Here is a 24555-nt window from a genome sequence, read left to right as displayed (position 1 = left end):
GTTGTTGGAAGGATTGTGGTCAGTGTGTACAGAGACACGGGATGAAAACCAAAGTATTTTCCCCTGCTCGTGTCTATCACCTCTACATACACCCCTCACCTATCTACTAGTATATTGCTTGGTCATCCTGAATTTCTACTACCTAAGCTGACAATGGCCGGTAATCTCAGCAGGATCCCGAGCAGATGCAGAAGAGACTCAGACAAGAACTTCAGAGATTTAAAGATGGGGACATTGAAGCCGTAGGCATTGAGGATCAATTAAGGTTTGTTTCATGAATATCAGCCATGAAAGACCTATATTTCAGGAAATTGAGCCCCACATATCCAACAAGACATTGAGAAGAGGTCAGAAGATGATATGTGGACAGAATGACACAGAGCAGTAGTCACCTGTAGATATTGTAGAGAAAAAGATTCCCCAGTCAGCTCCGAAACGTGGAGATACATCTAAAAAGACAAACATCATGGTCAGTCCAGTCCATCTCATCCAGCAGGTCGCATGGAGAGAGGTGCCTTTATTCCAGTGACTGACACATTGTGACAACACAACAAGCAACTGTTCTCTGGACATAAACTCCTGATCATGGATCTGATGAAGCTTCACGAACCTGTAGATGACACTCAGGGACTGACACCAACAACATGGATATTTAAAGAGATTTGCGCCGTACCTCGAGGTAATCCAGCTCCGTTGTTTTCAAGCTTCCGCTTACGTTGAAGATCTGAACAAAGATTACATTGGGAGACGTTCACAAAAAGCCCGTAACAGGTGTAAACCCCATCACCCCCCACTACAAGATGTGATTCCAGCCTGTCAACTCCCTGGGGGAGCGAGTGAAATGACATCACCCCCGCCATACTGGAGACACAGGAGAGAGAGGCATCGGTACGTGTGGTGCACTCATGTAACTCCCCCTAGTCATGTAAACAGAACAACATTTTCAGCTGCAGAAATTCCTCCCAGAAACAAGTCTATCTAAGAGTATGGCCACACGGTATGGAGGAGATGGAGTCTCTACAGTGGAATTACCAAAGCTCATTTATACTGCAGTTCTGTGGTGGAACATCCGCTGTACCATTCTATGTGGCAGAATGGGCAGGCCCTATGGAAATCCACACACTACAGATTACCGAAGGGTGTTTTCTGAATAACTTGTTGTTTGTTGCATTTCTGGATGCCATAAATTGCAAATCATCCTCTGCCCTGGTTACTGGGTGCAGTGGGGCTTCTATTGACGGGGTTCTTTTCAGTTGTCAGAAAATGGTCTAAGTTGTATGGTGAGCTTCACCATCTGAGTTAGGTTCTTCCCTTATGGGTAATTTACCCCAGACAGCAACCCAAAACCTCCAATCCCCTCCAGATCTCCAAGAATGAGGTGAAAGAGAAGATCTCCACATAGACTGAGAGCCACCTACCAGGTAGGAGCTGAGCAGCATGGACAGGGCGGACAGCTTGATACAGGTCTCTCGATCGCTCTCAATGTCCAGCGACCCCTCTGTGTCCAGAACAAACACGGCCATCTATGAAGAGAAAAGTTACCATAACTGAGGACCATATCTGAGATCATGAAAATCCCATAAGTCTGAAAAGAAAAAAGTGGGGCACCAGATTCACCGGAGTCATTAGAATAGTCACAGTCAGAGGGTTTGTTACAATGTATTGGTGTAGACCATCCCCTGTGAATGAAGTACAGCAGCAGCACACATCTCCTACCATATACACCAGGCTGATAGCTCTTACTAATGCTGGTACATGGTAACAAGCCCTCAGTCGTGTGAGCTGGACTAAATCTGAAGAGGTTTGACGCTATATATACACACAAGAGTCTTCTCGTTCAATGAGAGCAAAGATCTTTAGAATTAAGTCTACACTGATCTGTCCACATTGTGGAAGAAGCTCTGTCCGAAGCTCCGATATGTTTGTCCCTGTGCAGCTAACAGATAAAGACATCACCTGCCATTCATGGTGGAGACCAGAGGAGAGAGAAACACTGGGCTCCTTACCTTCTCTCCGTTCCTCTTCAGGATGAATGGGCTACTCCACACCCATATCCCCTTGGTGACACTGTCTGTCCCAGATCTCCAGTCAAACCCTTTGAGGGCCTCATCTTCTTCCCCCAAGCTGACCGGCTGCCCCTTCTCCTGCACACAGAAAGATGAATTTAATGAGATCATGGGTGAATGTGCTGAGAACACGAGGGGAGGAGATCTGTGGAGTTATGAAGGTCATAGACCGTAGATAAATGCTGGATGAACCTGTTGACTGTAGCAGGACCAACTGACCTAATGTGTATGGAGGTGTATTGACTCTCCTCAGATGGAAGAGGTTGGGTTGAAAAAGGATCAGGCTTTTTTGATTTCAACATGCCCAATCATATGTTCTTAAGACATAGGTTGCTGCGAGAGGAGTCTGGAGGAGATTAAGGTGCCTGGAAGGGGATGTAGCAATATTCCAAAATCAGACAGCTCACGACCTCAGTATCGATATCCGCACGGGAAAGGAGCAATCCCCATAAGATGCATAAGAAATGATCCCAGCAGACGTACTTGCTCTTCAGAATATGCTTTATTGGACGGTTCACAGAACACGGCACAGTGCAGTTGAGGAAGGCTGACATGCCGCAACGAATTCTGTAAACTGTCCAATAAAGCATATTCTGAAGAGCAAGTACGTCTGCTGGGATCATTTCTTATGGAAGGGGATGTAGGCGTCTGGCACTGGATTTTTCCTCTCCGCCCTTTCAGGACACATGATAAGCTGAAATGATTGTGCATACGTATGGAGGGGTCAGGAGAGAAAGCTGTTGACTGAATGAAAGCTTGACGGACATCTATCTTACACAACATTCAGACTCTATTAGCAGTAGATGAGGACCAAGGACTGTTGTGTCATTTTCCCATTCACTCAGGATGGAAGAGCAGACCTGAGCCCAGCTTCATCCCAGATCAGGATTCCTTGTGTCTAACCGGGTGGCTTGGAAGCACATGTCCTCATAAATGGACAAACAGTGGTTGGACACCTAACCCTGGACAGGAAGGTGGTGAAGAGGACAGTTTTATCGCTGGTCATGTATTGTAGGATGTGGCCTTGTATACTGCAGGTTATAGCTCCTTACCAGTCTGTGAAGAGCTCTCAGAATATAATTCAGCAAGCTGGATTTTCCTCTTCTCTTCTCTCCGATCACACAGATGAGGCACAAGGGGTAATCAGAGATCTCACTGTCTAAAAAGCATCTTTCCACAGCGGATTCATCTAGCCTCATCTTGCATGTTGCATCAATGGAGACCAACTGGATGGGACGTGCGGGAGTCTGGGGACAAATGTATGCAAAATGAAGATTATATCTCTACATAGATCTTGAGATAAAGCCGATGCTTGTATTTCATTTCTACTAAGTGGGTTGCAATTCAGGCAGTGGTCAGTGGCCTGGCAGTTGTGAAGACCCATAGGCTTCTCTATTGTGAACCCACCTAAGACATCAGTGGAGTGAATTACTTTCCTCTTTAGAAAGAGGAAGTTGACTCTAGTTCATTGATCTTCGACTAATTTCACTGGTGTGGTTGAGGTGCCCATGGCGGTCCCTTCTATTCTCTAATAACCCACATTATACAGTTTGGACATGGTGTCCTGACAAACTGTCACAGATCTGTGCTGCACCCTGAGGTGTGGACTTTGCACCAGATACAACTAAATATTAGTCATAACTCAGTGTTTGTTATAGACCGCGCACCATCACACTCTGCTCTGACAACTCGCTTTCACCCACCATTTTGGACTGCTCTTCTTTGACAACCAGCTGAACCTTGGACACCAGGTGCTGGAGGCGGTAGGCCGGAATCAGCTGGTCTCTAGGACAGACTTTCCTGCATTCTGGACATCGATGACCCCGGGGTTGTGGGGTGGCCCAGTAGGAAGAGATGCAAGATTTGCAAAAGGTGTGACCACAGGTGATAGAAACCGGGTCACTGAGCTCCTGGATGCAGATGGAGCAGGTGATATCCTCTTCTAGTTTGAAGAAATTAGCAGAGCCTTCATTTGGCATGGCAGCCCTGACACAGAAATATCCAGGAGAGAATAAAAGAAACGTTACAAGGAAGGAATATATGTGGTCTGACACTCATAGAGGTGCATCACAGGACACAATCAGCCCTGCTATATCTCAAAGTTTCATCGTGATAAGCTATCTGTGGTTTACTTTGGAATTTAGGAAACGCTTACAGCATTATCTGTGCTCGGAGGGTAATGTTTGAGCAACGCAGTTACAGGGCAAATCCAGCTCTGCTACATCTGTATGAATGTCAGACATACACAGCATAGATCAGATGACAAAGGAGAAAGTACAGTGTAAACATGGACAAAGGCCGACAATATGATAATAATATGCTAATAACCGGATCACGTGACCTGTGCCAGAAATAAAAGGGTCGTACTCTCTACACAATAAAGTAGGGAAACTTACGGTTTAGAGCTGCGGTTCCCCATGTGACCAGCGCAGTCACCCCGAAAATGGTGGAGCCTGCAGAAGAGAAGAAGCAAAAACAGGAACAGAAACTGATAAGAAAAGGCAACATCTCTGACAGAGTTATCTCTGAATAATCAACACAAAACAGGAAGAGTCGCACCCATCACCTATTATATTCTCACTAGGGATTCGCATAAAACTTTGTTTGAAATCTCTTTTTATTGATCAAAATAGACAAGGTACATCACATAGTAGAAAGCATAATATAGCGTGTATCACATCACAGTCAAGCTTAGTTATACAGCTTCAAAGGCAATGCCTAACAATACAGGCTAGGATGTAACCACCACTTGGCTAGGGCTAAAGGCCCTTAAAGTGATTGTTCTTACATAACAAATATACATAACATAAGTTACATATCAATAAGAGAAAGGGGTAAAAACGGCCCTAACATTGTGTCAGCCCAAACTGTATTATGCATCTTGCTTGAGCCAGAAAAGAAGATATGACTGTTCATACTATCTGAAATATGGTATAAACGTATATTGACTGTGCGCAGCCAGAGTGCGTCTCCAGGGTGAGCCAGATGAGGGGGGGGGAGGAGAGGAGGGGTCGAGGGTAATTAACTATCTGCCCATAATCCTACTCGGAGTCCCAGCGCTGAGATTCAAGAAGATTTGATCTATAGTTCAACCAAGGTTGCCAAAGTTGCAAAAAGCCATCTCTGTTATGATATGTCCAGCCTATTAATTCTTCCATCTGGCACATCTGGTGGACCCTATCCCGCCACATCACCAGCGTTGGTGGCTCAATTGACCTCCATTTGACTGGAATCAATAGTTTTGCAGCCATGAGCAAATGCGTGGCCAAATTATGTTTCCCCGGGCGGAAATCTGGAGTAGGTAACCAGAGCAAAATCAGCTGAACTGTTAGCTTCAGAGTCGTTGCACAAATCCCATTGATGGCGGATTCAATACCTTCCCAGTAGAATCTGATGACCGGACAGGACCACCAGATGTGAGATAGAGAGCCAGTGGCGGCTGCACACCTCCAACAGAGGTCAATGGAAAGCAACTTGATTTTGAAAAGATACTCAGGGGTTCTGTACCATCGCAGCGCTGTCTTAACAGAATTTTCCTGAATTTTTATACATTTAGAGAAGCCGTGTGAGGCCTTTTGAATCCACTTAACATCATTAACATCAAACTTAACGTGAAGCTCTCTCTCCCACTCAGCAACCCATGGTGGCACCGTGGAGTCTCTAGCTCCCAGAATCTGTCTATATATAAGGGTGGTACATTTGTGGGGTAGCCTTGGCAATAGTACAAAATTCTCTAACCACGTCGGATCCGGGATTGGGAGGAATTTAGAGGTCATGAACTGTTTACAGATACTCTCGAAATCATTTCTCTGAATGAAATCCTTACCAGGGGCCGAGTCACCCGAGAGGACAGTGTAGAAGTCTGATGAGGTTTGAAGCTTTCTCATGACATCTATTCTATGGTGTGAGAGCGTTAGCCAAATATCTGAAGGGGAAATAATTTGCGGAAACATGAGTGTGGGAATAACTGTAATAGGAGCAAGAGGGGATATCTTACCCTGAGTAGAGGTCAAAGCCTTGGCCTTGTGGCATGCATGCAGCATTCCTCTGGTCAGTTCACTTACTATCTTAGGTCCCACCCCTGTCCCCCCTGGCGTCCACAACCTATGGAAAGACTCTTTACCTAGGAGAGCCAATTCAAAGTCTACATGCATACAGTTCGTCTCTTGTCTGGCTAACCTAAGCCATCTCTCCAAACTGATAGCCTGCATATAAGATGTTAGAACAGGTAGTGAAATACCTCCATTGTTCCTCCTACGGGAAAGGAGGCGAAAGGACATTCTTGGTCGACCCTTATCCCACAAGTAGCTGCTCATAATGGATTGAAGTTTATTAATGAAACTGGCTGGAATTAAAATGGGAAGAGCTCTTAAAGTGTACATAATCAATGGTAAAATATAGGTAGTAAGAACATTTTTCCTACCCAGCCAGGTAAGAAAAGGAGAGCTACTCTTGGAGAGAACAGAAGTGACTTTAGAGAGCAACGGGGGAAAATTAAGTCTAAACAGCAACTTAGGGTCCATCGGGATCATCACTCCTAGGTATTTTATTGCTTGTGCAGGCCATTTGAATGGCGTGAGGGCCTTGACTTTAGTACGTAAGGTAGACGAAAGAGAGATACCAAGGGCCTCCGACTTATCAAGATTGATCTTAAAGTTTGATATAGCCCCGAAAGATTCAAAAATCCGCATAACCTCCGGTAGTGCCTCTACAGGATTAGTCATCAGAAGTAGCAAATCGTCCGCAAAGGCGGCCATCCTATGAGTATACTTTCCTATTTTCACTCCTTGGATCAAGGGGGACTGTCGGAACTTAAGAAGAAGCGTCTCTAGGGTGAGTACAAATAAAAGTAGGGGATAAAGGGCATCCCTGGCGTGTGCCATTTCTAATCTGGAAGGCGTTCGATAGGGTGCCGTTAACCAGTACTCTCACAGATGGTGCAGAGTAAAGAGAGTAGATAGTTCTGATGAAATCTTCAGGGAAGCCAAAAGCATTTAACACTATACCCATATAGGCCCAACTGACCCTATCGAACGCCTTCTCTGCATCTGTACCCAATAGCACAAGAGGGGATCTAAACTTAATAGAGTGGGTGATCGCATGTATCACTCTACTGACATTATGCCTACCCTCCCTGCCCGCCACGAATCCTACCTGTTCTTCACCCACAAGCCCAGGGAGCAACTTGGACATCCTACTGTTAAGCAGCTTGGCCCACCACTTCAAGTCGGTATTCAATAATGAAATCGGCCTATAACTACCACAGGCCTCCTTATCCTTTCCATCCTTATGGATGATCGTGATGTGTGCTTCCTGGGCTTGCGGGGTCAGAGAACCTCCTGTAAGAAGAAGGTTACAGGCGTCAGTAAAGTGCGGAATTAAGATGTCCTTCAACTTCTTATAATAAGATATAGGGAACCCATCAGGCCCAGGGCTCTTACCTGTGGGGATAGACATTAGGACCTTTTCAACTTCTTCTACTGTGAATGGTTGAAGCAGTTGACGCATGTCATCTGCCGAAAGTCTCGGAATCTTGATGGATTTGAGAAAATCCGATGTACGTGCCTCAATTTGCTGATTAGTAAGTGGAACCGGGAGATTATACAGATTCGAATAAAAGGAGCAAAACTCCTGGGCAATCGCTGGGGTGTTGATAAGTCGGGGGCCCGAGGCTGATCTGATAGCCTGAATAAAGGACCTATTCCTTTGGCCCTTGATAAGGTTGGATACCAGCTTGGAACCCCTATTAGCATGAAGGTATTGCTTGAAGCGCAATGTCCTCAAAGCCCCTGCAGCTCTAATGTTTAATAGGTCAGTAATCTTATGTCTTAAGCACTTAAGTGACGCTAGGACCTCTTCTGTCTTAGTTTTCTTGTGGAGGGTCTCAAGCGTGGAGATTTGCTGAAGAAGGGCATCTAATTGCTTCTGTCTACGCCTTTTGGCACTAGATCCCAGGCTAATGAGTTCCCCTCTTACCACAACTTTATGTGCTTCCCAGAGTGATGTCCGATTGACAAGGCTACCAGCATTTTCTTTAAAATAATTTTTGAGGCACAGCTCAACAGCCTTCTTATGGGGTTCCTCTTCCAGGAGCGTCTCATTCAACCTCCAGACCCAGGATCTCGGAGGTAGGGCGTGGATCCTTACCCCCACACTCACAGGCGCATGGTCAGATATGACTATATTCCCTATCCTTGCCTCAGAGATCGAGGACAGCAGGTGGTTAGCAACGAAAATATAATCCAGGCGTTGGTATGAATTATGCGCCTGTGAGTGGAAGGTGTAATCTTTTTCCTCAGGGTGGAGGAGACGCCAAACGTCCGAGACCCCTAGGTCTCTGAGAGCAATAAGAAGTCTCCTCAGCAGCTTCCTTGAGGTAGGGCGACCTGAAGAAGTCGAGTCAACTGAGGGATCAAGCGTGAGGCTAAGGTCCCCTCCTATAATTAGGTATCCCTCCCTAAACGGTTTCAAAGTCTCCAGGGTGCGCAGCAGCCAATTGATTTGTCTACTATTCGGTGCATACAGGTTCACTAGAGTGAACATAGTGTTTACCACTTTGCTTTTTAAAAATAAAAAGCGACCTTCAGGGTCAGCTAGTTTGGCCTCCAAAGTAAATGGGAATTTCTGACCTAGAGCTATGGAGACGCCTCTAGCGGCTGAGGAGTATGAGGCATGATGCCCTACTGTGAAATGCTTATTTACTGTTTTAGGGATATGCAAGTGTCTAAAATGGGTCTCTTGGAGAAAAACTAAGTCAGTACCCTCCTTTCGGAGTAGCTGGTTAACTTGGCTCCTTTTCTGTGGGGTGTTCATACCATTTACATTAAAAGAAACTACCTTTAGGTCAGTCATTCTGTGCAAGAGTAAACCTGAGCAGGTGATCTATATGACCACGAGGGGGCGACACAGGGCAACAAAAAGGACAAATAGAACACAAACATAACATCTGGTTGAGATAGTAATACTGAAGGCAGTTATTAAACAGGTAATATCTACCTAAGGGGTATATACCCCAATTGGGGGGGAAATTAGTGTGTAAACACCCTTGAGCCAGGTCCCACACACTAAGCCCAATGCAGCAAAATCAGACAGTGGACATGTATGACAGCATATAAAGTATGGGCAAAATATAAGCAACAAACTCTATAGGCTCTGATTAAAGCGAGGCGACTGAGCCCTATAATCGAGCAAACATGGGTGATCCAACAATAGACATTGCAATGCCAATGACAATCTGGTAGTATAGCACAGGGTGAAACATGAAGGGTTAAAAATAATAAAGAGGGATAGCTGTATGAAGGCTAAAACAGGACAAAGTAAAGAAAAAACGGACATATGTTATCAGATAGTCGGCTAGCATAACATAGAACCTGAATCCTAGGACTGGAACATGGCGCTCGCTGTTATTCCTATAGTGGGAAGTTCTAGGATCTCACTTCAAGTAAGTCCCGCTAAATTAGGGGATCCTTTTCTTCGGCGACTTCTTCTTTTGCGCCAGGCGCCATTCCTCCACCTGTGGCAGGTTTGGAAGGTCCATTGTAGGGTTGCAAGGAAGCCATGACTGAATGTCCAGGGCTTCTGACCCCAATGCCTCCCAAATAGGCAGCAAGTCCTCCGGGAGTCTTACTGTAAATTGCTTCCCTCCTATGACAGTGCTGAGACCAAAAGGGAACAGCCATCGTACCGGCAATTTCTTCTCTCTCAGGAGCGAGGTTAATGGGCGCAAATTCCTGCGCTTGGCTAATGTGCTCGCCGCTAGATCTTGAAATATCAGCACTTTATGACCGTCAAGAGAGGGATCTCCTTTCTCTCTAGACGCTCTCAGAACAGCTGCAGTGTCCAAAAAGTTCATTAAAGCACAAACTACATCTCTAGGAGGCTCCCCCTCAGCCGGTCTGGGCCTAAGAGCTCTATGCGCTCTTTCGATGACAATGGCGGCGGCGTGCTCTTCTCCTATGAGGGAGGCAAACAAGGAGCGTACAGTACCGGTCAGGTCTTCAGCTTGAACCGCTTCAGGTATTCCCCTCAGGCGAACGTTTTTCCTCCGTCCCCTGTTTTCCTGGTCTTCCAGGTTCAGGAAAGCTGTGTTTATCATCTTGGACATAGTTGTTAAGCGACTATGAACTCCCGCTTCCCGCCGGACTAGCAAGTCCTGGCCTTCTTCCAGGCTTTCTACCCTGTGACCGAGCTGCTGGAACTCGGCTTTAATATCAGACAGTTCCTTCATGACCGGGGTGAGGGCCTGTGTCAGCGATTGCTGTAGGAAGCTTCGGGTAAGGGGCAATGAGTCCGACTCACATCTGCTGTATACTTCAGCGTCGGAGCTATCGGCTTCCGAGTCGGCTCCTTCCCGCTCGGAGAGGTTACGCGTCTCCCGCGCCATCTTGCCTCCATCTGGGTGCGACGTGGATCGCCTGTTGAGGAATTTATTCAGGTCGCCCTGGGTCTTTCTCGTCCTCGAGGTGGCCCCTGAGGCACCTTCTTTGTTCTAATACTGAATGGAGCACGAGTAGGAGCTCCGTACAGTATTAGAATTACAGATGACCGAATTTAAAAAAAAATCGATTTGGCCGGTTCGCTGACTTTTTTGAAAAAATTTGCTTCGATACGAATTTATTTGCGGCAAAAACGGCTATTTCCTGGTTGCAGAGAGCCTGTATAGTGGTGTAGAACACTGTGCCTGTATAGTGGTGTAGAACACTGTGCCTGTATAGCGGTGTAGAACACTGTGCCTGTATAGTGGTGTAGAACACTGTGCCTGTATAGCGGTGTAGAACACTGTGCCTGTATAGCGGTGTAGAACACTGTGCCTGTATAGCGGTGTAGAACACTGTGTCTGTATAGTGGTGTAGAACACTGTGCCTGTATAGTGGTGTAGAACACTGTGCCTGTATAGCGGTGTAGAACACTGTGCCTGTATAGTGGTGTAGAACACTGTGCCTGTATAGTGGTGTAGAACACGGTGCCTGTATAGCGGTGTAGAACACTGTGTCTGTATAGTGGTGTAGAACACTGTGCCTGTATAGCGGTGTAGAACACTGTGCCTGTATAGTGGTGTAGAACACTGTGCCTGTATAGTGGTGTAGAACACTGTGCCTGTATAGTGGTGTAGAACACTGTGCCTGTATAGTGGTGTAGAACACTGTGCCTGTATAGTGGTGTAGAACACTGTGCCTGTATAGCGGTGTAGAACACTGTGCCTGTATAGCGGTGTAGAACACTGTGCCTGTATAGTGGTGTAGAACACTGTGCCTGTATAGTGGTGTAGAACACTGTGCCTGTATATTGGTGTAGAACACTGTGCCTGTATAGTGGTGTAGAACACTGTGCCTGTATAGGGGTGTAGAACACTGTGCCTGTATAGCGGTGTAGAACACTGTGCCTGTATAGAGGCGTAGAACACTGTGCCTGTATAGTGGTGTAGAGCACTGTGCCTGTATAGGGGTGTAGAACACTGTGCCTGTATAGCGGTGTAGAACACTGTGCCTGTATAGAGGTGTAGAACACTGTGCCTGTATAGTGGTGTAGAACACTGTGCCTGTATAGTGGTGTAGAACACTGTGTCTGTATAGTGGTGTAGTACACTGTGTATGTATAGAGGTGTAGAACACTGTGCCTGTATAGTGGGGTAGAACACTGTGCCTGTATAGTGGTGTAGAACACTGTGCCTGTATAGAGGTGTAGAACACTGTGCCTGTATAGTGGTGTAGAACACTGTGCCTGTATAGTGGTGTAGAACACTGTGTCTGTATAGTGGTGTAGTACACTGTGTATGTATAGAGGTGTAGAACACTGTGCCTGTATAGTGGTGTAGAGCACTGTGCCTGTATAGCGGTGTAGAACACTGTGCCTGTATAGTGGTGTAGAACACTGTGCCTGTATAGTTGTGTAGAACACTGTGCCTGTATAGTTGTGTAGAACACTGTGCCTGTATAGTGGTGTAGAACACTGTGCCTCTATAGCGGTGTAGAACACTGTGCCTGTATAGCGGTGTAGAACACTGTGCCTCGCAGTAACACACATAGGGAGTCTGCTGTGGTAGTGAAATAATACTGTGAGTCAGTATGACATGCAGATGACAGGCGTCGCTCTTAGAATCACTGCGCACTTCACTTATTGGGGCAGTCACGGGGCCAAAACTGACCAAATAACTCAAGTATGAACTCAGCCTTACAGGTCGATGTTAGCGCCAATAAGAAGTGCGCTCCTTTTACACAGTCGTCAGATGATTCCACATAGATGTCTACAGGACCTGTTCTATTAAACGCTGATACAAGTAGAGCCCCTGACAGAGTGGAGAGGGGTCAGCAGTAAGGTTGTGTTGACGTCAGGGGCGTTGCTAGGTCAAAACATTCGGGGCCTGGGTCCCTGATGCTTTGTCCCAGGCCCCTAATGTCCTGCCTGCCTGTTAGATACAACTGTATTGCTGTCCTCAGGACGGCAATACAATTGAATCTAATGCACTGCAAGAGCTGAAGGACCTGTGATGACCTCACAGGTCATGTGATCAGTGCTAAATGCAGTAGCTGAAAAGGACCTGCGATGATGTCACCGTCATGTGACCAGTGCAGGAGAGGACGGCTCAGCAGTCCTGGGAAGAGGCTGTGGTGGGGTTTTGTACATGAGGAGAGGTAAGTGAAGGGAGAGGCAGAGCAATGCTGGGAGTTGTAGTTATTTAACTGGGACTGTATGTTAAGGCCAAAGAGAGAGAAGTCATTTATATGGTACAGTGATGTTAATTACATGGGACTGAAATTTGGAAGTGGCTGGGGTAGGGTGATATTATTTACATGGGACTGTATGTTGAGGGTTAATGTTATTTACATGGGACTGCATGTTGAAGGCGGCTGGGAAGGGGGTGATGTTACTTACATGGGACTGTATTTTGGAGGGGGCTGTAGATAGAGAGGGATGTTATTTACATGGGACTGCATATTGGAGGAGGCTGGAGAGATGGTATGATGGTATTTATATGGGACTCTATGGCGGAGGGAGGGAAGTAGTGTTATTTACATGGGATTGTATGGCGGAGGTGCTGAGGAATTATAATTTCTGAGGACACTAAACTGAGGAATATAACTAAAGGGGGCACTATAGGCGGCATTATAAATACTTGGGGCGCTTCAGGGTGAGCATTAGTGATGATCGAGCACCCCGATGCTCGGGTGCTCTGCCCGGGCACACTGGGATGCTTGGGTGCTCTACTGAGCACCCGAGCCCTATAGAAGTCAATGGGAGGACCCGAGCATTAAACCAGGCACCCCCTGCTCTGAAGAGGGGAGGGTGCCTGGTTCATAGGAAAAGGTCAGAAATTGATGGAAACACCACCGAAATGGGTCAGGGACAGCATGGGGGGGGGGATGTCTGGATGCATCTTGGACTACAATGTCGCTGCTGGTAACGATGTTGCCCGAGTTGTACGCCACTTTTACAGACTGACCATAAAACTCACAAAACCGAAGATAAAAGAGATTTTAAATGAAAAATTGTTAGGTAACATTCTTTCCTGTATATTTACTTTTATATAAAGAACAAGTTCAGACAAAGATTTTCGTGATTTTCGGAACTGGGGCCATGACTAAGAGGGACGGCCGGTGGTTTCGATTCTGTTGACCGGACTCTTCTCAAACTGAACTCATTGGAAGAGGAACGGCCGGTGGCATCCGTATTGTACCTGTAGAGGTGAAATTCTTGTACCGGCGCAAGCCGAACCACAGCCGAAACCTTTGTTGCCACAAACGTTTTCATTAATCAACAACTTAAGTTGGAGGTTCGAAGACGATCCCCGGCAGCGTTATTCCCATTTCCCGCCCAGCATTTTCTGGGAAACTAAAGTCTTTGGGTTCCGGGGGTTGCAATATGGTTGCAAAGCTGAAACTTAAACTAATTGATGGAAGGGCACCACCAGGAGTGGAGCCTTCGGCTTAATTTGACTACGCTTGGGAAGCCTCACTCGGCCCAGACACAGAAAGGATTGACAGATTGAGACCTATTTCGCGATTCTGTGGGTGGTGGTGCATGGCCGTTTTGAGCGTGTGGATCGAGTCGATTTGTGTGGTTCATTCCGATAACCAAAGACACTCCTCCATGCTAATTAGTTACGTGACCCCCAGTGATTACGATTGTGTTGACCAGACTATCATCTGATGATAATGAACTAGGAAGAGGAACGGACGTTGAGCTGACCGTGTAAAAAATTGTAGGTATGGGTCTGCTGCCGCTTTGTTAACTCTAGATAACTTCTAAGCTGATCGCACATCCCCGTGATGTTGACAATCTATTCGGATGTCTGCTCTATCAACTTTCAATGTTCTTTTTTGCGCCTACCATGGTGACCACGGGTAATGGGGAATCAGGGTTCGCTTCCGGAGAGGGAGCCTGAGGGATGGCCACGGCTACCACTTCCAAGAAAGGCAGGCGGGCGCGCGCAGATTTCCCAGTACCGACTCAGGGAGGTAGTGACGATAAATAACAATACAGGACTCTTAAGAGAGCCTGTCATTGGAACGAGTACAAAAAAATTACAGGGAATGTCATAGGTATTTAGGATGAGGAAACGTTATACAGGAGAGGTAAAGTATGATTGATGGCCTGCTGGTGACCCACTAAAACATTAGGGTTGAGGGTCTTCAGCTGAGTTGACCATCTAAAACATTATGGGTGAGGGCCTGCTGGTGAGCTGACCATCTAAAACATTATGGGTGAGGGCCTGCTGGTGAGCTGACCATCTAAAACATTATGGGTGAGGGCCTGCTGGTGAGCTGACCATCTAAAACATTATGGGCGAGGGCCTGCTGGTGAGCTGACCATCTAAAACATTATGGGTGAGGGCCTGCTGGTGAGCTGACCATCCGAAAAATTATATGAGAAGGCATATACGTGATGGACGAGGAGGATGAGAAAAGGAAGATTCAACCATATACCCTTTTTTGTGGTGGAAGGGGTGCATGGGAATACAGAGTATTCAGTACATTCTAAACAACACATGTAAAGTGCCCTTATGTTCAGTGGTGTCTTTCCTCTGGTGGAGTGGAGAAGTCAGGGCCAATCCAGGCCTTGTTGATTTTTATAATAGTCAACCTGTCAGCATTTTCAGTTGACAGGCAGATGCGCTTATCTGATATAATGCCACCAGCAGCACTAAATACCTGCTCAGACAAAACTCTGGCGGCAGGGCAGGCCAGCACCTCCAAGGCGTAGAGTGCCAGTTCGTGCCACGTGTCCAGCTTGGACACCCAGTAGTTGTAAGGCACTGAGGGATCACTGAGGACGCTGACACGGTCTGCTACGTACTCCTTTACCATCTTCCAAAACTTTTCCCTCCTTGTGACACCAGGACGTGCATCATGTTGAGGGTGCTGGCGGGGTGTCATGAAACTGTCCCAGGCCTTGGAGAATGTTGCCCTGCCTTTGCTGGAAGTGCTGTGTGTTCCCCTTGTCTCCCCACCTTGGATGCCCAAGGAAGTACGGACTCTGCTGCCAGCGCTGTCAGATGGAAATTTTTGCAGCAATCTGTCAACATCTGGTATTGCACCATTTTGCTCGTCCTCTCCACCAGAGGAATGAGAGATGAGAAGTTCTCTTTGTAGCGGCGGTCGAGAAGGGTGAACACCCAGTAATCCCTGTTATCTAATATGCATATAACACGGGGGTCACGGGATAGGCAGCCTAACATGAAGTCAGCCATGTGTGCCAGAGTACCAGTGGGCAAGACTTCGCTGTCCATCTCCTCATCCTCTTCCTCCTCTTCTGTCCACCCACGCTGAACAGATGGAATTAAAGGGATTCTGTCATCAGATTTTACCCCTATAACCTAAACATATGCTCATGTCTGGACTAATAAGAAGAATCCTAAGCTGGCCTTATTAAACTTCACTGTGGCTCTATTTGTCCAAAAAACAGGTTTTTATAACCTGCCAATCACTTACTTAAGGTGCCCAAGGGGAGGTCCGTTAATACAGGGTGCCCGGCCGCACCCCTTGCCGTCCGGTGCCCAAGGGGAGGTCCGTTAATACAGGGTGCCCGGCCGCACCCCTTGCCGTCCGGTGCCCAGCGCCGCCTTCCGTCTTCATCGCCGCCTTCCCTGTCTTCAGCGCCGCCTTCTACAGCTCAGTGCCGCCTCTGCAATCCTCCCGTCCTTCTGCCAGATCCCGCGCCTGCGCACTAGGCTCGGCCTGATGCGCCCGTGCGGACTCCTGGCAGCGGCTTCATTGAGCGAAGTGCGCATGCGCCGGCCTGATGCGCACTTCGCTCAACCCTAATATGACCTGCAGATTGGCTGAGCTTAGTGCGCAGGCGCGGGATCTGGCAGAGGGACGGGGAGGATTGCGGAGGCGGTGCTGAGCTGTAGAAGGCGGCGCTGAAGACGGAAGGCGGCGCTGGGCACCGGACGGCAAGGGGTGTGGCCGGACACCCTGTATTAACGGACCTCCCCTTGGGCACCTTAAGTAAGTGATTGGCAGGTTATAAAAACCAGTTTTTTGGACAAATAGAGCCACAGTGAAGTTTAATAAGGCCAACTTAGGATTCTTCTTATTAGTCCAGACATGAGCATATGTTTAGGTTATAGGGGTAAAATCTGATGACAGAATCCCTTTAAAGTTCCATGGCTACTACCCTGTGTAGCGGAGGCAACCGTCCCCTGCTACTCCTCCTCCTCCAATACGCGCTGAGAAGACCAACTGAGGGTGTCAATAGTCCTTAAAAGACTTTTGGGTCTCTGAAAGGTTTGAGATCAAATTCGCTCTACACTCGCTCTGTCCCGTCCTAAGCGCAGCTCTCCCTGACTCGCAATGAGCCGAACCCGCGTGACCGGGGGCTATACAGCCCCCGATGACGTGTTCCGGCCAATCACTGTAATGCCAGGAGAAAACATGTCTAATGGCATTACAGTGATGACAATACTTACCAGCATGTTTATTGGCTGCTTAGAAGGCGCCAAACATCCGGGAAGGAGACTTGAGCATGGCGCTCAAGCACATGTGGTACTCGGCAGAGCGCTCGGATCTGCCGAGCATAGCGATGCTCGAGCCGAACCGGTACTCGGCCGAGCATGCTCGCTCATCACTAGTGAGCATTATAACAGTAGGGGGTGATATAAATACTGGGGGCACTGTGGGGGCATTATAACAGTAGGGGGTGATATAAATACTGGGGGCACTGTGGGGGCATTATAACAGTAGGGGGTTATATAAATACTGGGGGCACTGTGGGGGGCATTATAACAGTAGGGGGTGATATAAATACTGGGGGCACTGTGGGGATCATTATAACAGTAGGGGGCGATATAAATACTGGGGGCACTGTGGGGGCATTATAACAGTAGGGGGTGATATAAATACTGGGGGCACTGTGGGGGCATTATAACAGTAGGGGGTGATATAAATACTGGGGGCACTGTGGGGGCATTATAACAGTAGGGGGTGATATAAATACTGGGGGCACTGTGGGGGCATTATAACAGTAGGGGGTGATATAAATACTGGGGGCACTGTGGGGGCATTATAACAGTAGGGGGCGATATAAATACTGGGGGCACTGTGGGGGCATTATAACAGTAGGGGGTGATATAAATACTGGGGGCACTGTGGGGGCATTATAACAGTAGGGGGTGATATAAATACTGGGGGCACTGTGGGGGGCATTATAACAGTAGGGGGTGATATAAATACTGGGGGCACTGTGGGGGGTATTATAACAGTAGGGGGTGATATAAATACTGGGGGCGCTTCATGGAGAGCATTATAACAGTAGGGGGCGATATAAATACTGGGGGCGCTTCATGGAGAGCATTATAACAGTAGGGGGCGATATAAATACTGGGGGCGCTGTGGGGGCATTTTAAATCCAGGGGACATTAGGCGTTCTTATTACTACTGGAGGCTCTATAGGAGGGATCTGCATTATTTCTACGAAGAGCACTATGGGGGCTTATTACTACTGAGGGGTCTGTAGAGAGCTTTATTACCAGTGGGGGAACAATAGGGGGCCTTATTTCTACTGGGGGCTCTGTGAGGGTATTATTAATACTGGAGGGCTCTTCTACTAATGGAGGCATTCTTGTGGAGCATTATCACTGTTGGGTCCAGTAGGGGGCAGTATTACTAATGAGAGCATTCTAGAAGGGAATTACTATTGGTGGGACTATTAGGAGTACTGTTACTATGGGGGGGCACTTATTTTTCTTCAGGATAGTATTTGGAGGTACAGAAAAGTAAGGAAGATGTCTGTGTGTCACACTCTGCAGAGACGAGGCGGCTGAGAGAAGTCTGGACCGAATGGAGAAGATGATGACAGAAGATCTACATCAGAGGAGACGTCACCTGGAGGCACCGGATGTGAGCGGTAAATGCTGCTGTATAGCGAGTACAGCAAAATGTCTTCAGTGCTAGTGTTTGCTGGGGCGGGGGGGGGGGGGGGGGGGATGCGGTTGTTCAACTTAGAGAATTGGGCCATATGCATTGGTGCTTGGGCCCCGGATCTTTTGAGACCCTAGCAACGCCCCTGGTTGACGTCAGTGATTATTTTGCCCTTCCTCTGATCCGTCAGAACAATAACCCACAAAAAACGGATCCTGTCTGTGGAGCATCCGCCTTCACTCTGTCAGTATTTGGTCAGTAATCCATCAGTATTGCTAAAGGCAAAAACACCAGGAGTGGATCCAAAACAGAGATGACCGAGTCAACCATTCAAGATCCGCTGGGTTGCTGGTGAAGACACGGCTGCTAGCTGACATCGGGAGCTCAGGCCTTTCGCTGCGACCCCTGCTGCCACGGCCCCTCCCTTACTCTGCTGCGACCTCTGCCTGCGCCAGAAACACTGAGGCCTCTGCCCCTCCACTGGCGGATCCAGCGGGGAGGGGGGCAACGGGGCAATTGCTCCCCCCCCCCCCCCCGAGCTGCTCAGAAGTGGGGGGGGGGGGGGGGCGGCGGACAGTCACACGGAGATGAGCCCATTGTGGAAGCGCTCATCTCCATAGTCATCTGTATCGCCGTCCTCAGGACAGAGATACAGATGGCTGTGCTGAGGCAGGGGAGGGAGAGGCGCGTCCCTTTCCCTTGCTCTGATAGGCTGCCGGCCTAGTGCCTGCAGCCTATCAGAGGCCGGCACAGGCGGCGCGATGATGTCATCCCGCCGCCTGAGCCGTACAGCGCGGGACACAGGCCAGAAGAGGCCTGCATCGCATCGCTGCCAAGGAGGTAAGTATGAGTGATTATTTTTTTTTGTGTACAATACTGGTGGCTACTGGCACATAATGGGGGTCTCTGGCTACTGGCACATAATGGGGGGCTCTGGCTACTGGCACATAATAGGGGGCTGTCATTACTGGCACATTATGGGGGGCTGTCATTACTGGCACATAATGGGGGGCTGTCATTACTGGCACATATGGGGGGCTGTCATTACTGGCACATATGGGGGGCTGTCATTACTGGCACATATGGGGGGCTGTCATTACTGGCACATATGGGGGGCTGTCATTACTGGCACATATGGGGGGCTGTCATTACTGGCACATATGGGGGGCTGTCATTACTGGCACATGATGGGGGGGCTGTTATTACTGGCACATAATGGGGGGCTGTTATTACTGGCACATGATGGGGGGGCTGTTATTACTGGCACATGATGGGGAGGCTGTTATTACTGGCACATGATGGGGGGCTGTTACTACTGGCACATGATGGGGGGGCACTATAGGGGCATCTACTGAGGCCACAAAGAAGGGGTGTTTTATATGGGGGGCTCTGTACAGTAGAATTTTATACTGGGACACATTATGGTGGGTACTATGAGGAAGGGGGAGAGGAGTACTATGGGGTCATCTACGGGGGGCACTAAGAAAGGGTATTTTATACTTGCAAATTATGGGGGACACTGAGGGCATCTACTGGGGCATTTTATACTGGTACATTATGGGGGGCACTAGGAGGAAGGGGGGAGAGGAGCACTATGGAGGCATTTACTGGGGGCACTATATAGGGGTATTTTATACTGGCACATCATGGGGACATTACCTCAACTGGGGGCATTACAAGGGGGTATTTTATGCACTGTCACATTATAAGGAGAATTATTTCTACTGGGGGGCATTATGGTGGGCTTTATTACTCCCCCATGGTATGACCCCCTAGTAGCAGCAGCAGCCTCTCCCTGCTCTGCTATCCCTCTGCCCCTTCTCCAAATCCTTATTATGAAATATTTATCATTAGGATAAAACACAACATCAGCTCCGCCGAGCCCCCGGCCAAAGTGTGGAAGTGGCGTCCGAGATCCCCAAGGGCCAAGCCAAGAAACTGTAAGTTTTCATGTGAAATATGTTTGTTATACAGATATAGCCTACACTGTGCCACACAATATACAGTATACCTCTACACTGTGCCACACAATATACAGTATACCGCTACACTGTGCCCCACAATATACAGTATACCTCTACACTGTGCCCCACAATATACAGTATACCTCTACACTGTGCCACACAATATACAGTATACCGCTACACTGTGCCACACAATATACAGTATACCTCTACACTGTTCCACACAATGTACAGTATACCTCTACACTGTGCCCCACAATATACAGTATACTGCTACACTGTGCCACACAATATACAGTATACCTCTACACTGTGCCCAACAATATACAGTATACCTCTACACTGTGCCCCACAATATACAGTATACCTCTACACTGTGCCACACAATATACAGTATACCTCTACACTGTGCCACACAATGTACAGTATACCTCTACACTGTGCCCCACAATATACAGTATACTGCTACACTGTGACACACAATATACAGTATACCTCTACACTGTGCCACACAATATACAGTATACCTCTACACTGTGCCACACAATATACAGTATACCGCTACACTGTGCCACACAATATACAGTATACCTCTACACTGTGCCCCACAATATACAGTATACCTCTACACTGTGTCACACAATATACAGTATACCTCTACACTGTGCCACACAATATACAGTATACCTCTACACTGTGTCACACAATATACAGTATACCTCTACACTGTGCCACACAATGTACAGTATACCTCTACACTGTGCCACACAATGTACAGTATACCTCTACACTGTGCCACACAATGTACAGTATACCTCTACACTGTGCCACACAATGTACAGTATACCTCTACACTGTGCCACACAATGTACAGTATACCTCTACACTGTGCCCCACAATATACAGTATACCTCTACACTGTGCCCCACAATGTACAGTATACCTCTACACTGTGCCACACAATATACAGTATACCTCTACACTGTGCCCCACAATATACAGTATACCTCTACACTGTGCCACACAATATACAGTATACCTCTACACTGTGCCCCACAATATACAGTATACCTCTACACTGTGCCCCACAATATACAGTATACCTCTACACTGTGCCCCACAATATACAGTATACCTCTACACTGTGCCCCACAATATACAGTATACCTCTACACTGTGCCCCACAATATACAGTATACCTCTACACTGTGCCACACAATGTACAGTATACCGCTACACTGTGCCACACAATGTACAGTATACCTCTACACTGTGTCACACAATGTACAGTATACCTCTACACTGTGCCCCACAATATACAGTATACCTCTACACTGTGCCCCACAATATACAGTATACCGCTACACTGTGCCACACAATATACAGTATACCTCTACACTGTGCCACACAATATACAGTATACCTCTACACTGTGCCACACAATATACAGTATACCGCTACACTGTGCCACACAATATACAGTATACCTCTACACTGTGCCACACAATATACAGTATACCGCTACACTGTGCCCCACAATATACAGTATACCGCTACACTGTGCCACACAATATACAGTATACCGCTACACTGTGCCCCACAATATACAGTATACCGCTACACTGTGCCACACAATATACAGTATACCGCTACACTGTGCCACACAATATACAGTATACCTCTACACTGTGCCCCACAATATACAGTATACCGCTACACTGTGCCACACAATATACAATATACCTCTACACTGTGCCCCACAATATACAGTATACCTCTACACTGTGCCCCACAATATACAGTATACCTCTACACTGTGCCCCACAATATACAGTATACCTCTACACTGTGCCCCACAATATACCTCTACACTGTGCCCCACAATATACAGTATACCTCTACACTGTGCCCCACAATATACAGTATACCTCTACACTGTGCCCCACAATATACAGTATACCTCTACACTGTGCCACACAATATACAGTATACCTCTACACCGTGCCACACAATATACAGTATACCTCTACACTGTGCCCCACAATATACAGTATACCTCTACACCGTGCCACACAATATACAGTATACCTCTACACCGTGCCACACAATATACAGTATACCTCTACACTGTGCCCCACAATATACAGTATACTTCTACACTGTGCCACACAATATACAGTATACCGCTACACTGTGGAGTCTGTTCTATAAGCACCATTGTTTTGTGGCGGCGGACAGAAAATAATCTGGAAGTGCCCCTCCCGAGACCAGGCTCTGGATCCGCCACTGTGCCCCTCCCCTGTGCAGGGCCTGGCACTTCTCTGTCTGACATACTGTTAGATCAAATAAATAAATAAAACGGAAATTAAAACACCCAAAAAACTCTGTAATTTTCTCACTTCACCACACAACGGCTAATAAGCCCTTTTTTCCCACTAATACACGACAAAAAATGCTTTAGAACATATAACTGCCCCGCACACATCTCTAATTAGAATGTATTGGCTCCGATGAGCCGAGGTTATAGCTTCGTAAAGTCTCGCGAGGCTTTGCGCAATAACTTCATAAATTAATTTGTACTATAAAAAAAACATTTCCCGAACTCGGGTTCGGTTCCAAGGTACCACTGGTAACTTCGGCTCCTCGGAGCCAATACATTCTAATACTCCTGCTCCGTACAGAATTAGAACGAAGTTTTATGCAAATCGACTTTGGATGTTTCATTCGAAGTCGATTCGCTGATCTGAAGTGACTCCCTGGAAGCCTATTATATCCAGAAACCATATACTCCCAGTATTCCCATTATGTCCACTGCCCGTATGCCTCCTTTATACACATCATACACGTCCCATATGCAGGTTATATCCAGACACTCCCAGTATCCCCATTATATCCAGACACTCCCAGTACCCCCATTCCCAGTACACTCACAGTTTTCCTGATCTCTCGTCTGTTTACAGGAAGCTGGAATGGAAAGTGAAAGTTCCTGGTGACGCCTCCTCCGCCTCGTGCTATTGGCTGATCCTCACACAGGAGGTGATGATGATGATGATGATGATCCTCACACAGGAGGAGGAGCAGTTACTGTGATCATGTGTCTGATACATTGTATCCACCGGCTGCTCTTCTGTTACCTTCTGTTTAACTCTTTCTCTGCTGGCCCCAGATCTAGGACGTCTGCTCCTGTAGATGACATGAACAGTTCAGGTTGTCAGTGTTAGGGGACATCTCTGCAGGGTCTTTCCTTATTGGTCAAAAGTTAGGAATCTGAGTTGTTATCCTCTGGGTGGGGTGTTCCCCTTTAAGATAAATCCATTTTGTTTAAACTGTCAATCAACATTTAAATAAGAGAAGTTACAGGAAGATCAATTCCTGTTTATGCACCGATCCTCCCACAGACACTAAACCCCCACATACTTACGCCCCAAACACTGACCCCCTCCACACATGGCAGGCAGAGTGCAGCCGCTCCTCCTCCCTGTATCACAGCGCAGCCCCTCCTCCTCTCTGTATCACAGCGCAGCCGCTCCTCCTCCCAGTATCACAGCGCAGCCCCTCCACCTCTCTGTATCACAGCGCAGCCCCTCCTCCTCCCTGTATTATAGCGGATACAGCGCAGCCCCTCCACCTCTCTGTATTACAGCGCAGCCCCTCCACCTCTCTGTATCACAGCGCAGCCCCTCCACCTCTCTGTATTACAGCGCAGCCCCTCCACCTCCCTGTATTACAGCGCAGCCCCTCCTCCTCTCTGTATTACAGTGCAGCCCCTCCACCTCCCTGTATCACAGCGCAGCCCCTCCACCTCCCTGTATTACAGCGCAGCCCCTCCACCTCCCTGTATTACAGCGCAGCCCCTCCACCTATCTGTATCACAGTGCAGCCCCTCCACCTCTCTGTATTACAGCGCAGCCCCTCCACCTCCCTGTATCACAGCGCAGCCCCTCCACCTCCCTGTATTACAGCGCAGCCCCTCCACCTCCCTGTATTACAGCGCAGCCCCTCCACCTATCTGTATCACAGTGCAGCCCCTCCACCTCTCTGTATTACAGCGCAGCCCCTCCACCTCTCTGTATTACAGCGCAGCCCCTCCACCTCTCTGTATCACAGCGCAGCCCCTCCACCTCTCTGTATTACAGCGCAGCCCCTCCACCTCCCTGTATTACAGCG

General features: G+C 47.7%; 1 protein-coding gene across 3 annotated transcripts in view; it reads right to left on the bottom strand.

Annotated features, from left to right (window-relative positions):
• Positions 1–23386, bottom strand: part of LOC121007696 (RING finger protein 112-like) — a 29329-nt gene extending 5943 nt beyond the window's left edge. Inside the window, exons 1-8 of one of the 3 annotated variants that reach the window (XM_040439807.1) lie at positions 23320–23386; positions 4463–4519; positions 3770–4052; positions 3119–3313; positions 2007–2144; positions 1419–1523; positions 674–724; positions 393–449 (exon numbers count right to left, since the gene is read on the bottom strand). In XM_040439807.1, the coding sequence (XP_040295741.1) occupies positions 393–449; positions 674–724; positions 1419–1523; positions 2007–2144; positions 3119–3313; positions 3770–4052; positions 4463–4485 (852 nt within the window). In that variant the 5' untranslated portion in view covers positions 4486–4519; positions 23320–23386. Of the gene's footprint in view, positions 1–392; positions 450–673; positions 725–1418; positions 1524–2006; positions 2145–3118; positions 3314–3769; positions 4053–4221; positions 4291–4462; positions 4520–22634; positions 22676–23319 lie in introns of those variants that run through there. The other 2 variants (XM_040439808.1, XM_040439809.1) reach the window with 2 other exon arrangements.
• Between the last annotated feature and the right edge of the window lie 1169 nt (positions 23387–24555).

The sequence above is a fragment of the Bufo bufo genome, chromosome 7 (assembly GCF_905171765.1).
Source record: "Bufo bufo chromosome 7, aBufBuf1.1, whole genome shotgun sequence".
Taxonomy (NCBI): domain Eukaryota; kingdom Metazoa; phylum Chordata; class Amphibia; order Anura; family Bufonidae; genus Bufo; species Bufo bufo.
The sequence above is the reverse complement of the archived record's forward strand: the minus strand, read 5'-3'. Positions and strand labels throughout refer to the sequence as shown.